The 17,772-nt window shown below is 38.6% G+C and overlaps 1 protein-coding gene and 1 long non-coding RNA gene across 2 annotated transcripts in view; both read right to left on the bottom strand.

Annotated features, from left to right (window-relative positions):
- Positions 1 to 4,187, bottom strand: part of LOC124511443 (uncharacterized) — a 69,766-nt gene extending 65,579 nt beyond the window's left edge. The window contains exon 1 of the long non-coding RNA XR_006961887.1: positions 3,488 to 4,187. This is a non-coding gene — a long non-coding RNA (uncharacterized LOC124511443). The remainder of the gene's footprint in view (positions 1 to 3,487) is intronic.
- A 2,419-nt stretch (positions 4,188 to 6,606) lies between these two features.
- Positions 6,607 to 17,772, bottom strand: part of LOC124511442 (cytochrome b5 type B) — a 37,192-nt gene continuing 26,026 nt past the window's right edge. Inside the window, exons 4-5 of the mRNA XM_047078670.1 lie at positions 14,327 to 14,355; positions 6,607 to 10,317 (exon numbers count right to left, since the gene is read on the bottom strand). Coding sequence (XP_046934626.1) covers positions 10,227 to 10,317; positions 14,327 to 14,355 — 120 coding nt within the window. The 3' untranslated portion in view covers positions 6,607 to 10,226. The remainder of the gene's footprint in view (positions 10,318 to 14,326; positions 14,356 to 17,772) is intronic.

The raw sequence follows: 17,772 nt of genomic DNA, 5'->3' as shown, positions 1-17,772 counted from the left end.
TTATTGGCCTTCCTTCTTCTGAAAATTTCTTGAGATCTTTCATCAACTAAAGTGTACTCTCTCATTCACTGTCTATGGATTTAGATCTCTCTTTATACCTTACTCTCATTTGTGTGGCTTTTGGAAGGGAGCAGAGAAAAACAAGTTTACTCAAGTTACTATGTTCAATCAGAACTCCCTGTTATTATTTTTTTTAGGGTGCTCAAAAAACAATCTATATTTAATTTTTTTAAATGTTTACTTACTTTTGAGAAAGAGCATGAGAGGAGATAAAGGGAGGAAGAGAAACTGAAGCAAGCTCTGCCCTATCAGTACGAAACCCAATGTGGGGCTCAAACCCACGAACCATGAGATCATGACCTGAGCTAAAGTCAGACACTCAAACAACTTGAGCACCCAGGCACCCCAAAAAACAATCTAAAGGGGCCCCTAGCTGGCTCAGTCAGTAGAGCACACAACTCTGGATCTTGGAGTCATGAGTTCAAGTCCCACAGTGAGTGTAGAGATTCCTTGCTTAGTTACTCACACACACATACATACATACATACATACATACATACATACATACACACACACACTTTTAAAGAGGCAACGTAGGGGCACCTGGGTGGCTCAGTAGGTTAAGTGTCCGACTTCGGTTCAGGTCATGATCTTGTGGTTCATGGGTTCGAGCCCTGCATTGGGCTCTGTGCTGACAGCTTGCAGCCCGGAGCCTGCTTCCAATTCTGTGTCTCCCTCTCTCTCTGCCCCTCCCCCAAATAAACACTAAAAAAATTTTTTTAAAGCAATCTAAAAATTAATCAAGTATAAAATTCTGTGAACCAAACTCCCATGTGTAAGAATTACAAATAATTTATGTAGATATTCCACCCTCAAGGAGGTGGAACATAACTCCCCATTCCTGAAATGTGGGCTGCCCATAGTGACTTCCTATATGGAATAGTATGTAAGTTCCTTCCAAAGAATAACTTCATAGGGGCGCCTGGGTGGCTCAGTCGGTTAAGTGGCCGACTTCGGCTCAGGTCATGATCTCGCAGGCCGTGAGTTCGAGCCCCGCGTCAGGCTCTGTGCTGACAGCTCAGAACCTGGAGCCTGTTTCAGATTCTGTGTCTCCCTCTCTCTGACCCTCCCTTGTTCATGCTCTGTCTCTCCCTGTCTTAAAAATAAAATGTTAAAAAAAAAAATCAAAGAATAACTTTATAGTAGAGAAACCTAAAAAACACTACTTCAGCCTGTTGATCAAGGTCAACATCAACAGTCACAAAGTCATATTCATAGTATATACCCTTGATGTGATAAAAATGGCAATTCACCTCTGTGGCCTTCCTCCCACCTCCCACCCCTTCCTACCCCCAACCCTATAACCTCAGTCTAAGAAAAATATCAAGTTCCAATAGAGGGCATCTTACAACGTACCTAACCAGTACTCCTCAAAATTGTCAAGGTCATCAAAACTGTCACAGTCAAGAGGAGCCAAGGAAAACATGATAATTAAATGTGATGTGCTATTCTAAAATTTAAAAATGACACGTAAAAAGTGAGGAAATATGAATAAAGTATGGACTTTAATTACTATCTGCACAGTTTTTCTGTAAATTTAAAACTGTTCTAAAAAATAAAACTTAAAATATTTACAGGAAACCAATAAATACTGGCAGCTGAATCTATTTACAGAGAAAACAGGATGGTTTGCGGGCATGCAGGGGTGAACGGGGTTTTTGGTTGTTAGTGGCGTAGGCAACATTGGGATTCACCTCAAAACTCAACTTGGGAGTCCTAGATAGTTCTTCAACAAATTTGGCTATGGTTGTTCATTCAGACACAGCATGATAAATCATACTCAATGTACTTAGCCCGCCCTATGATCCGGCTTAACGCGGGGCACCCTGAGGGATGCGGAAGACCCTGCCTTCAGAGCACAGACGGTCCATTACCAAAGAACTTGAATGCACGCGCACAAACACACACACACACACACACACACACACACACACACACACACACAGAGTGTGTGATTACAGTGTCTGCCTTGGGGAACTGCTTCCCTTGTGATCCCCCTCCCATTCAACCCTGTGTTCCCATGCCCTTGATGGGACTAGAAGTAGACACTGTGATACTATCTGGCTGACTACATTCTCACTTCTAGGAATTAATTCCCATTAGGCATTTGGACTGGAAACTAACGTAGCCACTCTGATTCCTATTGGTCTTTGGATTCCTAGTCCTAGTTCCTCCTGAGGTCCAGCTATGCTTCCAACTTTGAGTTCCATCAAATACTCGTAACTGATTCATAACAAGTAAGTTCCCTTCTGCCTATGTCAGCTTAAATCGGTTTCTCTATCTTATTCTATGGAAAAAAAAAATGTGTATCTTTTTTTTAAATGAGGAATATTTCTTCTTTGTAAAAATATGTAGACTTAGCACAGAATAAAAAGTGAGTTTCTGCCCTAGGGGAACCTGGGTACACATGGAGAGGCAGAATCCTTACAAAGACATCATTACCAAGGCAGGCATTTAAGGTCAGATAAATCGCAGAGGCCATAGTGGTCAGTAAAGCATGCAACTCTTTCATCTTGGCGTTACGAGTTTGGGCCCCACATTGGGTATAGAGATTACTTAAAAATAAAATCTTAAAAAGGAACCAAAACACATTTGAACTAGCTTAAGACAAAAAGCAAATTTATGGACTCATACACAAAAGGTCCAGAGGTAGAATTTAGCCTTAAACGAAGGTCAACAAAGATGTTCAAAGAGATCTGTGCTAGTTTACATGGATGGTACAGATCATAAACAAATCAGCTCTATTTCTTCCAAATGTTTTCTAGGACAGATTAAATGGTACATTTTTGTGTTACTTACTTACTTACTTATTTATTTATTTTTAGAGTGTGCATGCATACATGCGAACGGGAAAGAGAAGCAGAGAAAGAATCCCAAGCAAGTTCCACGCTCAGCATGGAGCCCAATGCAGGGCTGGATCTCACAACCCTGGGATCATGACCTGAGCTGAAATCAAGAATGGAACACTCAACTGACTGAGTCATCCAGGCGCCCCTGTACCACAATACTTTAAAATGAAGAGAAGCATAGTTGAAGTGTTATCTTGTAATTTGTCAGTGAAACATAAGGCAAAGTAGTTCAATGCAGGGCAGGGCAGGGGTTAAGATGAGAGCTAAAGAAAAACAAAACAAAACAACAAATTTAAAGGATTCAGGGAAGAAAGGGTGTCAAATGGAGTCTTGGAGAGCTGTTTCCTGTGCCGTTCAGGATGTAGCGTCCCCCATTTCTCTATTTGTTCCTGATTATCAGACTTCTTGGGTAGTTAAATCAGTGGGCAGATTCATGAGAAGCTTCATTTTTACCCTGGACACCATCTGCTCTTCTGTAAGGAGATGCCACCTCTCCTTTCTGAAAAACTCAGATGAGGAAACTAGAAAAACAAAACCCCAAAAGCAAGATTCTCTAAGGAAAACTGAAATTCAAGTACCTGGTTTTTTACTTTTTTTTCTCTTTCTGGGTCCACGTAGTGCTAAAGTTAACACCAATGTGGGGCGCCTGGATGGCTCAGTTGGAAGAACGTGCGACTCTTGATTTCAGGGTTGTGGGCTCGAGCCCCATGTGGCGTGTAGAAAATACTTAAATAAATAAAACTTTAAAACAAAAAATAAAAATAAAGTTAACCTCAGTGTTTGAGTACAGAGATTAGGGCCAGGAACAAACGAGGGGCTGGCACTGATGAATAAAAAATGCCATGTCACACTTGTAGCAAACAGCATTTGTTATTTGCGCTATGTTGTGCCTCTTTTGATCACACTTCAGCTTGAATTATCTTTTTAGGATGTAACAATCTCAAAAACTGGAAATGACCGTGTCCAAATCTTATGGTACATGGCACGAAGTACAGGATTTCCACTTCTCAGATGTCCACATGATTTGTAGAGATAAGAAGAGGCTAAGTTCAAGCCAACCAATTACCAATCACTTCTCATTTAAAAACTATAAATTTACCTATGTGTTTCCAGGTTAAATCTTATCAAGGGTCCTAGACTGAGTGATGGGACAGGTGAAGTCATGCAAGAGCTTCTCAACTATGCCACCTAAAGATTTCATCAATAGTCGTCAACTTTCTTTTATTGATTGCCTTTGATCAAAAGTTGTTTCTGGGGCACCTGGGTGGCTCAATCAGTTAAGCGTCCAGCTCAGGTCATGATGTTGCAGTTCGTCAGTTTGAGCCCTGGGCTCTGTGTTGTCAGCCTGTCAGCACAGAGCCCCCTTGGGATCCTCTGTCCCCTCTCCTTACCTCTCCCCACTCACGTGCACTCTGTCTCAAAAAAATAAATAAATAAAACATTAAAACAAATGTTTTCTAGTAACATAGTAAAAATCTAAATTCTCATTAACTGCTTTCAAGAAGCTGTTTTGCTGGGAATGCAAGCTGGTGAGCCACTCTGGAAAACAGTATGGAGGTTCCTCCAAAAACTAAAAATAGAACTACCCTATGACCCAGCAATTACACTACTAGGCATTTATCCAAGGGATACAGGTGTGCTGTTTCAAAGGGACACATGCACCCCCAGGTTTATAGCAGCACTATCAACAATAGCCAAAGTAAGGAAAGAGCCCAAATGTCCATCGATGGATGAATGGATAAAGAAGATGTGGTGTATATATACAATGGAGTATTACTCGACAATCAAAAAGAATGAAATCCTGCCATTTGCAACTACGTGGGTGGAACTGGAGGGTATTATGCTAAGTGAAATTACTCAGTCAAAGACAAAAATCATATGACTTCACTCATATGAGGACCTAAAGAGACAAAACAGATGAACACAAGTGAAGGGAAACAAAAATAATATAAAAACAGGGAGGGGGACAAAACAGAAGAGACTCATAAATATGGAGAACTGAGGGTTACTGGAGAGGGTGTGGGAGGGGGGATGGGCTAAATGGGTAAGGGGCACTAAGGAATCTACTCCTGAAATCATTGTTGCACTATATGCTAACTAAATTGGATGTAAATTAAAAAAAATAATAATAAAATAAAAATAAAAATAAATTTAAAAAAGAAGCTGTTTTGCAAGGGATATGAGAATCATTTTAAATATATTGTTTCCACTGAAGCAACAGGATTCTCTTCAACAACCAAGATTTTTCAGGGGCTCCTAAGACCATGCCCATTTTTTAGTAATCTACTAATTCAGAAAATGATTATTATTGATGGCATTTCATTGAGCACACACAGAAACACCTGTATAGAAAGACAAGCAGCAGATACACCAAGCACATTATTCATTTTGGTACAGCTGAAGCTGAATTTTTATCTGAGAACCTTCAATAAAGAACATGGAAAGTTTAGGGCTGTGTGGCCTCAAGCAAGTCAAGTCACTGGTAAAATGTGGACATCCCCATCTACGGTGTGTAAGGATAGGATACTGTAAGGGCAAGGATCCAAAATGCCATCAAAGGTACTGCAAGGCACACAGTATATGGAAGATAAATGATAAATAGGATTACAGCTCTATCCTCATGTTTTATCTGACAGCAACTCTCATCTCTCCTGGATGCTTTATAAAAGAAAGTTTTTTAGGGGCACCTGGCTGGCACAGTTGGTGGAACATGCAACTCTTGATCTCAAGATTGTGAGTTCAAGCCTCATGTTGGGTGCAGAAACCACTTTAAAAAAAAAAAAAATCTTAAAAAAAAAATTAAGTTTGTTGAGCACTAGAAAATATGTGATTTAGCTGAGTGTTCCTTTAAATACAGACACCTATTAAGCTAATTAACGTTAGGTTACCAACAATACCTACAATTACCAACAGTTTAGTAGATTGTGTGGGTATTTCTTACCTTAAATTTACATAATTGGAATCACAATCTTCTACTTCAGGTTTTTAGGAACCAACCAGGATTTGTCAATTACCTGCCAAATACTCAGCATCATGAAGACTGCAGTCATATGAATTACTAGGATTGGAGATTAAACATTAGATTCAAACACTAATAATAAGAATGGGACTATCCTTTCCTGTTACTAATTCACGTGAGAGTGAAATAACCAAGCCCTAATGAACGATGTCTCATTAGTAGTGTTAGAAGGCTATCAGTATGTTTTAAAGGTAATTATAAAAATTGTTTATTTCCCTTGTTTAATTAACACACTTGCTAGAACTTCAATCTCAGTGTTTAATTTTCCCCAACAGTTTAGCTATTTCCAAGAAAAACAATCATTTGAAGACTGGCGTTGCAGATAACAAAATATTATTACCTTGTACTGGCTTCTCTTTACCAGATGGTTTCAGTAAAAATAGAACTCCCAACTGGTCTACCTGGTTGCCACTTCATATCCATTAATACAGCACAAGTCTTCATTTTTGCCTCTCGTGATTATCAACTGAGCAACTCACTTCAAAGAAAGAGTAGCAGAAAGAATCCTGAAGAACCACAGAACTCCCCATCAAGTTACACTAAACACAATTATTTGCATAGATACAGGTGACTTTTATGCTTCTCAGAATCTTTTCTTCCAGAACACCTTAGGATAACAGAGCCAACACTTCTGCTTTAAAAAAAAAAAAAAAAAATAATAACTATAGTCAGGGCAAGAAAAGGAAAACAGTATCTTTATTGTGTGTGGTTCTAACAAACATTCACTGTGTGCACATTCCAGCAGAAAGAGACAAAGATCTTTGTTCAAAATATGCTGAAATAAAATAGGTAAACAAACTCCATTACTGAATACACAAAAAGAATGTTAATATTACTCGTTCACAGTTGAGGGTGAAGTAAAAAGAAAGGAAGCTAAATAATCATATTTTACCCAACTAGCACATGTTGGATATAGGTACAGGAAAAGTACAGCTCCTAAAATTCATGAGTAAGATGCTAGATACTGGGTTGGTAACTCGGGTTACCGGAATCTCCCTCTGAAATCACCCCCACAAATTCCTAACCAGGCCCTTTCAGAGAATAACAGCCAAATGTGAAGTAAACTCCCCATTCGTTCTGTGATATTTGGCAACAGAATGAGATGGCTTAAAAAAAAAAAAACAAAAAACACCAATCTCTTGTTGAGACAAGACATGTCTGAATCCACTTCTCCCAGGGAAGGAAGTTATGAACGTTAACGTTCTGCATTTCAGTCTCCTAAAATGGAATCTAACCAGATAATCTCTTGAGATGTGAAGCCCGAGACACCGTGCGTAATGATATGCCTGGCCCACAGAGCATTTCTCGTTGCTCCACGCCGGGACTAAATGAGCATAAACTCAACGACGCTCTTATCTCACAACTTGGGCATTTACAACAATTGCCCAAAGAACTTTACAGGCTCAAACTGTAGGTTCCCGTGGATTTTTGCTTCTGCTTTAGGGGTCGCATAAGAACTAAACACTATCAATTTTGTCACCACCACTTTCTTGTCCTTACAAATGTGGAGTCATTTAGAAACCAAAACCGATTCCTGAGGGACAGGGACTAAGAAATTTTGGAGACCTGGCACCGACATGCCTATTTTGGTGGCACCCGCTTTCCCTCCTCTCCTTTCGTGACCTCCAGACATCTTGTGTCTTCCCTGGGAATAAACAACCCAACACCCCAGAGACCAGCTCTAGGGGGCACCCTAAGCCGACAGGGACCGGCTCCACTTGCTCTCCAAATGGGTTTGCACCACCTACCAATGTTGAAACTGTTTCGAGAATTTGAGTCCTACCTCTGCAAACAAGGCTTTTCTGGTGGGTTTGGCTAACATATTGTATTATCTGATAGTTTAGAAAAACCTCTGCAAACTCACACACTAGCTTTACCTTTCGCCTGACTGTTGATGTAGGCAGCAGAGTAACAGTAAATGGACCCAAAAGTGGTTTTTATAATACAAAGTGACATCACATTAGCAGCAGATCAAAAGAAGCCCTGGGTGTTGGATGGATTTCATGGATGGTAGAGACAAGGTCTGAAAACCTTTTCCTCTGGCTCTGAGTAAAAACAAGTCCAGATATAAACAGGAAAAGACAACCAATATGAAATAGAAAAACATACCTTTTGTGTTGGTGTTCACCCTAAAAATATCCAAAAAAAAAAACCCCCACCAATTTTACTTAAGGCTGTCACTCTTTAACATTTCTTATAAGCCAGATGTTTTTCATTTAATTTTACAGACTGCCAACATACTCCTAATTGATCCAACTTATCTGCTGGTTTAGTTTCAGCCTAAATGTTCCCCGTCCATTTCCTCAATACTCCTTTGTTCTTTATTTCTACCCCAATGTGGCCCATGTAATCATGCAGCTTAATTATTACAGCAATTAGATACCAATTCATATTCAAGGCAACCCTTCCGTACGCCTTCAAATGGCAGGAGCATCAACAGTCACACCACTTCTGTTCCATAATAACCAAAGGTTTTTTTCAATAAATTGTCTAAAAGTGGCATCTTATACAAAATTTTCTAAAGATAAAAGTTTGACTATTCCCATATCCCTGATATATAAAAGTCTCTCAAAAATCCCCTGAAATTTCTCCATAATATCATATCCAAGTGTACAAATACAAGGTTAATATTCTTTTGATGAATTCTGAATACACTCAACTGCAAGACTTGGGTTGAACCTTTTCTTAGTTTGCATGGGCAGACACTGCCTTGCAGGGCACTTTCCCGTCCATGGCAAGCTGTAAGCGGGGAGGAGACAGCAGTATCCATGGTCCTTCTGGAACCAAGTTGCTCCCTGCTACATAGGACAATGGCTCAGAAGCAAACTGGTAATCCTTAGAAGATTGGGAGAAAAATCACCACAAACAGTTGTTGGCAGAAAACAGCCAGTGTACTGTGTCCTCAGGTGATTCCACAGGGGAAAAAAGTTAGGTCAAATAAGCCAGAGAAAATTCCTGAACCAAGAAGAAACCCTAACAGAATTCTAAATAATGACCTACTATTCAATTAAACATTCATCCAAGGGATAAAACGACTAGTTGTTGTTTTTTTCTTTCTTTTTTCCTCAACAGAAAAACAACAAAACCACAAATTGGAGCCATGAAGATAAAATATAGATGAAATGGGAAACGTTCTTTTGTCATGATCTCCCCCTTTCGAATGCCACTGCACTATGGAAGTTATGTTACTGGGGCTAACAAACAAAAGATCAAATACTGGATCTTAGAGCAAGTGGAGTCTCTTTTGTAAAACGGAAGGAATGAAAAAATTTGCTAATTAATACATTGAAAAGCAGAAATCCCTAGTGAAGTTCTACAGATACAATTATAAATTTGTATTTTACCAATAAAAGATGGTTGGTTGGGGGGAAAAGAAAAGAAAAAAGATGGCTAGAAACTGGTGTCAAACCAAAGCAAAGAATGAAGTGTGGAAAAAAAAAAATGAAGTCTTTGGTGCTTTTCCTAAACTCCTGTCCTAAAGTAGTGTTTTCAGTATTTTTCAAAAGAAAGAGGACTACAAATTTACCCTATCACCCCAATTCATCTCTCCCCTCCCCTCTTTCTCTCCACTCCCAAGAAATGCAACGGAAGCACAGTTCTGCCCAGCAGCACTTGGACTTGGAGGGTGGTGAGAGTTACCTGCTAGACTAGCTTAGGAGGGAGGAGAGGATTTCATGGTTCTTCCTAGTTTTAATAAATAAAAACAAGGAACGAGATCATTTGGCAGTTGTGTTTTATGCTATAGGTGCGCAACTTTACTTCATTAATTAAATCCCTTATGATAAATAATAGAATTAAGTATATATATACACACACATATATACATATATGTAAGTATATATGTGTGTGTATATATATATATAAGTATATATATATATACTTCAAAGAAAAATGGAAAAAGAAAAGCTTCAAAACCAGAGTGTTGCCCTGTTAAGAATGTCTAATGTGCATTCAAAGTATTGGAAACCAGGCATTTTTACCAAAGGACAATGTCACAAGGACATCTGGATTGTAATTATAAAACCAAGTCTGGAAATGCAAAGGGGGCTGGTGGAAGCCAGTGGAGAGAAGGGCCACCGGCAGGGACACAGGACAACGAGCAGGTGCTTTGGGAGTAAGGCTCTGGGAAATGAAGGACACTGGCCCCAGGTCTGGGGTGGATGTCTAGCCAACCATCTGGGTTCCAAGGGGGAAGCACACATCCGGCAGGATTCGAGAAGAGGGTATCGCTTGGCCTCCAAACAAGTCTCTAGCTCGCACTCCCAATGGATATGCTTTCCAACTTCCACGCTGTCTCCTCAGGAGGATTTGCTTTCCGACGTGTAGTAACGATACAGGAAACCTAAGACAATAGCGCCTATGATGGGCAAAATCCAGTATGACCAGCAACTAGAAGTGGGGGGAAAGCAACGAAGCTGTGAACACTTGATACCAAATATTTGCTATCTTTCAACATCCACATTTTAATATTTTCATGAGCAAAGGATTTCGATTTACTTTGGGAAGTTTAACTACTTTTTTTTTCTTCCAAGATTTTATGTAAGTTCCAGTTAGTTAACATATAGTATAATACCAGTTTCAGGAGTAGAATTTAGTGATTTATCTCTAACATGTAACACCTAGTGCTCATCACAAGTGCCCTCCTTAATCCCCATCACCCATTCAGCCCATCCCCCACCCATCTCCCTCCATCAAGCCATAGTTTGTTCTCTATCATTAGGACTCTCTACGGTTTATGGGGCGCCTGGGTGGCTCAGTCGGTTGAGCATCCAACTTCGGCTCAGGTCATGATCTCATGGTTTGTGGGTTCGAGTCCCGTGTCGAGCTCTGTGCTGACAGCTCAGAGCCTGGAGCCTGCTTCAGATTCTGTGTTTCCCTCTCTCTCTGCCCCCGCCCCACTCACACTCTGTCCCTCTCTCCTTCAAGGATAAATATTAAAAAAAAAAAAAATTAAAAAAAAAAAAGAGTCTACGGTTTGCTTCTCTTTTTTTTAACTTATTTTTCCTTCCTTTCCACTATGTTCATGTTTTGTTTCTCAAATTCCACATATGAGTGAAATCATATATTTGTCTTTCTCTGAAGTTTAACTGCTTTTATCTATCGCCCAAGTAGCAAAATAAATAAATAAATAAAAATTTGCATTGGCATGACAATATTAAACAATTAAAAAAATTTTTTCTAACATTTATTTTTAAGAGACGGAGAGCAGGGGAGGAGTAGAGAGAGAGAAGGAGATAAATCTGAAGCAGGCTCCAGGCTCTGAGCTGTCAGCACAGAGCCCGACACTGGGCTCGAACCCAAGAACCGCGAGATCACGACCTGAGCCGAAGTCAGATGCTTCACCGACTGAGCCACTCACGTGCCCCAATATTAAACAATTTTTAAAAGATAAAAACCAGAATGTGTAGTATGATACTAAAAATGTATGCCTGTATACACGCCTCTATATGTGTTTTTATAAAGACACATAGCACTTATTTCTGGGTTATGAGATTAGGGATGGCTTAAATTTTTCTTGTTTGGGGGTGCCTAAGTAGCTCAGTCGGTTAAGCGTCTGACTCTTGATTTCAGCTCAGGTCTCACAGTTCATGAGTTCGAGCTCCACAGTGCAAAGCCTGCATGGGATTCTCCTTCTCTCCCTCTCTCTCTGCCTCTCCCCTGCTCATGCTCTCTCTCTTTCTCTCAAAATAAATAAAAGCTTCAAAAAAATACCTTATTTGTATTTTGTTTTTCACATATTCTACAATTAACATTTTTCAACAGGAAAAAAGCTACCATTTTATACATATAACTATAAATTTAGAAGCAATACCATCTAATACAACTATTGGCAAAGTGATATCTATCTCATCTGTATTTTCTACATTTAATCCTCATGACAGCCTGAAGAAATAGATACTATTAGACCCGCTGTATACGTAGCAAATACAAGCTTGGCACCCAAAATCATGAAGCGAAGTTAGTGATGGATTCCTGATTCCAATCAATGCACTTAATCTCTAGTTAAGTCTGGACACTAATACGGATACACACCCACACGGAACTAAAAACTTTAAATGACAGTCGGCTTGAGAAGGCCTGTAAGAGACTTCCCTTAGGAATTTCAGGACAGTCATCACTCTCCTTAAAATAATTCTTCTCTAGTACAGCTTACTAGCACTCTTACTTTTAAGGTGTAGTTCTTCCACGATCCAAATGACCTGCATGCCCCTCTTACTAAGACATATGCGGCCTTGGTATTAAAAGGTTTGTAAGCCAATAAAACCAGCTGAGGTTCAATAATAAAACTGCTTGTCCTTGCCTAAACATGCCTAGTGCTTTGTACATTTCAGAATGGCACAAAGCTGCTCCAGAGAAGTTTAGAATGTCAGCCGAGTAGCTTTGTGTAAAAAAAGGAAAGCAAGCGAGTTGGCATGTACAACAGCAATATGGCACGTGGGGACTCTGCAGTCATGTCCCCACAAAGGTAATCAGTTCAGGTATCTTGGAGAACCACCACAGGACACAAAAAAGTTTTAAAGTAGGCTCCTTGAGAAAACACCAAAGAGACATTCTTCAGTACAAAAGACTGAAAATGGTTGACCGCCAATCTCCATATAATGTTTTGTAATACTTAACTGTCACTGGGCATAGAAGCAGAGGAAATGGATTTATGCTGAACCCAAAGAGTTCAACAGTAACATCTTAGCCATAAGACAGAACTCTCTTTTGGAGAGTCGCTCAGGTTGCTGCATGTAGTTGTGACTCATTTGTTTTTATTACTTTGTAGTATTCCACTTTATGAATATACCAGAATGGATTCATTCATTTTATTAAGGAATGGTTATTTGGGTTGCTTCCAGTATATTACTATCTTGAATAATGCCCTTACGAACATTCTACTATGTGTTTCCTGGTATACTTGCGCACACATTTCTCTGGAGTATATCCCTAGATATGGACTTGCTGGGTCAAAAGTTATTCATATTGTCCAATTTACTAGATAATGCCAAATTCTTTTCCAAAGTGACTGTACCCACTTACACTCCCCTAAGAGGGTCTAAGAACCTTGGTGATCCACTTCCTCAACAGCTCCTCTTATTTTCAGAATTCTCAATTTTTGCCAATCTGGTAGCTGTGAAATACATACCTTAAGATTTTAATTTGTATCTCTCTGATAACAAATGAAATTAAACCTTTTTTTGTGTGTGTCTACATTTGTTTCCTCTTCTCTAAGGTGCTTGTTTAATTAAGCCTTTTTCTCATATTCTACTACATTATTTTTTAATTGATTTGTAGGAATTCCTTTTGTATTCTGCATAATAATTCTTAACGAGTGTTATGTGTAGCCCAAATCGATTGCAAGTTTATGGCTTGTGTTTTCAAATTCTCTACAGAGTAGCTGGCTGAGCATAAGGCCTTAGTATTAAAGAAGCTGAATTTACTAATAGTTTCCTTTAAGTTTAAATTTCTTACATTCTTTGTCCATCACCTCAAATAAAAAAGAGGCAATACTTTTATAGGGGGAAAAAAACCACATCTCTCTCTCTCTGAAATGTTTTAAGTGAAAGCTCAGAAAGATGAAACAGATCTATATAATCTCTATAAAGATTTTTTTACAAGCCAAGGATTCCAGTCATTTCAAGGGCATTTAAGGGATGACAAAAATATACCTTTCAGAGTTCATACTATTATATTACTAAAATGACCGCAAGGGATATTCGTAAGTAATCCTTTGAAAGAAACCAAATTCCTGAATATGCATGCAATACATAATTTTTTTCTTCTATAAAATGCAATAATAGCACCCACCTTACAGAGAGGTTGTGGGGATTAAATGTGATTAAGTTTCAAGTAGAAGTTGCATAGCTGGGCTGAGCAGCACAGACCGTTGGCTTGACTTACCAGCAGTTACTTGTCCTTGCATATCGGCCTCTCGCTGAATGTGATCCCAATTTATGTCACAACATGATTTAAAAATTACTCAAGGCACAAACTTTTGAGATTACTCTAAATGACTGAAACTGTAAAAGTTAATTTTGCTAATGGTAAGGAACTACTGAATGTGCAGTAATTTTGGCCAAAAAATAGTTGTTAACTGTCCTCTTTTTCTTAATTGAAATATAGTTAACATGTACCTGAAATATAGTAACACAATGTTACATTAGTTTCAGATGCACAACACAGTGACTCAACAAGTTTATACTTCCACTGTGCTCCCCACAGCGGAGCTGCCGTCTGTTTCCGTACAACATACAAGGTTTCACAATACCTCCGGACTGTATTCGCTGTGCTGTATGTACCTTTCATTCCTGAGTCAAACCGTATTCTTAAGTTATGTTATACATGTATATTTATGGAAGAACCTCTGGCCAGATATTAAGTTGAGCATAAGGAAGTCCAGGGAATGTATACTAACCTTTTGCACGTGGCATCTTTCGAAGGGTCCTGAAGAAGACGCATATTAAAAAATTTCAAACAAAAAGAAAGATTAATAAAGTATACAAATCTTGAATATCTACATACAGAACTTCATCTTTCATGCAATTTGACATTTACAAATCTAATGTGATGGGAGCACCAAGAATTCTATTTCTGGTAACATACTGGTACTCCCTAGTGAAGAACAACTAATGAAAGCATAGAGAAATGGCCTAAACTTTTTTAGATGTAAAAAAAGAAAAAAAGGGAAAAAAAGCTACTGATATAAACTATACTGAAAGGGACTAATTGCAGTCACAATGATATGCCTCATTCAGCTGGGCTTGCCACTGGCAGTAGTTAAGATCACATTTTCTGAACACATATTTTAAAAAAAATACAAACTCTTGTGACAAACAGGTCAACTGTGAAATGCTCTAAAGCATGCCGAGGACTGCTTTGTGGCTTACAGAAATGAACTGGTTTACTCTATGAAATCATAATAATTATGACTATAGACCTTAGGGCTTATTCAACATTGAAATGGGAAGAACAGAATTAGGGGGGAGGGGGAATACCAAAATAACCTTAAAAACAAAATTTTGGCAATAAAAAGTAAGGAAGTACTGACTGATACATGCTTCAATGGATGAACCTAGAAAACATTATGCTAAGTGAAAGAAACTGGATACAAAATACAACATATTGGGGCACATGGGTGGCTCAGTTGGTTAAGCATCTAACTCTTGATCTCAGCTCAGGTCTTGACCTCAGGATTGTGAGTTCAAGCCCCTCACTGGGCTCCACACTCAGCATGGAGCCTACTTAGAAAATAAAATGAATAGGGTGCCTGGGTGGCTCAGTCAGTTAAGTGGTTTGTGGGTTCGAGCCCCGTGTCATGCTCTGCACTGACAGCTCAGAGCCTGGAGCTTGCTTCAGATTCTGTGTCTCCCTCCGCCTCTGACCCTCTCCCACTCACACTCTGTCTGTCAAAAATAAATAAACATAAAAAAAAATAAATAAGTAAAACAAAAACCACACAACGTATTATATAAATATTACGTAAGAGTATCAATATGAAAGGTTCGGCATAAGCAAATCTAGTGGCAGAAAGTAGATCTGTGGTTTCCTAGGGTGGGGGAAGAGGAGTTAAAGGGAAATGAAAATGACTGATTAATGGGTATGGGGTTTCTTTCTGGAGGGATGAACATGTTCCAAAATTATTGTAATTACAGTTGCATAACTCTGTGAATATACTAAAAACCCAACTTGTTCACCTTAAATAGGTGAATTGGATGGCACATTAATTATATCTCATAAATGTGTTATTAAGTTCAATTTAAGTGGGGTGCCTGGGTGGCTCAGTTGGTTAAGCATCCAACTTCGGCTCAGGTCATGATCTCACCGTTCATGAGTTTGAGCGCCGCATTGGGCTCTGTGCTGTCAGCCTGGATTTTGGATTCTGTGTCTCCCTCTCTCTCGGCCCCTCCCCTACTCACACTCTGTCTCTGCCTCTCTCTCTCTCTCAAAAAATAAAATAAACATTAAAAACAAAAAGTTCAATTTAAGTAAATATCAAATGAAGTTATTGATTCCATTAATTAGCTGTATATACAAAAGAACTGCTAACTCACTGCCAGAGGACAAGCCCATTTGCATAGGTTACTGCTGCCCAAAACATCCTCTTTGCCAATATGTAGAAGTATGCTAAGATATGAACACAGAATATTAACCGTGTTTAACCACAATTTTCAGTAATCTCCAACAATTTCGAAAAACCCTACATACTGGCCTAGATACTTCAGAGCAGATCGTGAAATGAGTTTTAACTTCATGTATCCAAAACACTGCCATGCAAATGAATACATACCCCAAACCCAAAAGAAATTAGCCTATAGGCAAGTAAAACTTCTAATAAAAAGTGTCATATAAATCAAGTTAATATACTACTACACTTCTTTGAGACCTCAATGATTACTGTTATCTGGGACATTTCTACTAGAATATCATAAAATCAGGTTAAGTAAAATGTGTTACAAGCCAATCTTTGAGAAAATACAACCAATGTCTTATAGATTTGGAAGGTAGTGGTTTCAGTAGTAATGGCAGAGTGTGTATTAATTTATAATATTGCCTTTTAAAAGATTCCACTACAGTAGCCATGAAATAACTCCCATCAGGAAATAATTCCATCAGGAAAATGTCCATGGTGTTTTATGCTTTATCCACATATATACCAATGATTTGCAGAACAAAAAATGTATGGTTAGTATAAAAAAACTTTGAGACCATTTCAAAAGCTTATAGGAGAGCATTATGGAGAAATGTACGTGTTATGTTTAATCTGTAATCATAGTAAAAGCCATATGGGTCACATAAATGGATTCTCTAGATTTCAAACCTTTAGGATCTTTTAAAACTAAACGCCTGGAATGTGTGGTAAGTGGAGTGAGTCTCAAACAGTGCGGGAACCAACTGAGAAAACAAAGAGGCAAAGACCAGACAGAAGGAAGACCATAATATGCTCCTAGTGTAACAGTTTCTAATAAGCAATAAAAAAAACTTTAAATATATATATATATATATATATATATTTTTTTTTTTTTTTTTTTTAAACCAAGTACCTCAACTCCTGTTTTAAGATCATTCCACCCCTGGTGGCAAAAAGACCAACTTCTCTACCACTGGAGGAAAGCAAAGAGAAAGAAATGTACCTTCTCTTTGGGATTCTGACAGCCAAGTAAATGTCAAACTACAGTGACTCCACTTTTAATCAACTACAATGAAAGAACTGTTTAAGGCACTGCTCTTAGAAGCCAAGTACCTCAGCCAAGTTCAGAAAGAAGCCAAATAAGTTATTTTTAATTTAACAAAATTAAAAAGAAAAGGTTCTGTTAACACAAAACCTTCCTTCACCCCCACGCCACCATTCTCTCCATGCTGTTTCCCAATTCCCATTTCTACTCCAAAGCTCGGTGCTAAATCTAATGGATGCTTAAATGAGATTCCCATAGTTTATGATGGACTTTAACTTCTCCCTTTGTGTATTCAGACATATCTGGCTGGTTACGTTCTTGCCCACATTTTAATTTACATGCAAGATTCTTAGTCAGGAGAACGGGGACTGCTCAGTCTTTGGCATGGAAAGCTACAATTGCAATACTCTGATTTTAGTTGTAACAGAGCAGATCGAATCCAGAGTTCTTCTACCAAAAGCCTTACCAAGTAATTAATATGCATGTTTCTGGAATACACTTCCAAACCACTAAATTATTTTCAGTCTACTCTGATTTTAGTTTAAAATTAACAGAAAAGAACTATTTAAATAAACTGGTTCCTAAACGTCAAGGTTCATTAAGGCTTTAATTCCACAAACAAACAAACTAACTAACTAACTAAACAAGGACTCTGTAGGATAAAAGGGAATATTTCATGATATCTGAG

The sequence above is a fragment of the Lynx rufus genome, unplaced genomic scaffold (assembly GCF_022079265.1).
Source record: "Lynx rufus isolate CCGP_SWC_20201006 ecotype Redwood Valley unplaced genomic scaffold, mLynRuf1.p SCAF_16, whole genome shotgun sequence".
NCBI classification, from domain to species: Eukaryota; Metazoa; Chordata; class Mammalia; order Carnivora; family Felidae; genus Lynx; species Lynx rufus.
The sequence above is the reverse complement of the archived record's forward strand: the minus strand, read 5'-3'. Positions and strand labels throughout refer to the sequence as shown.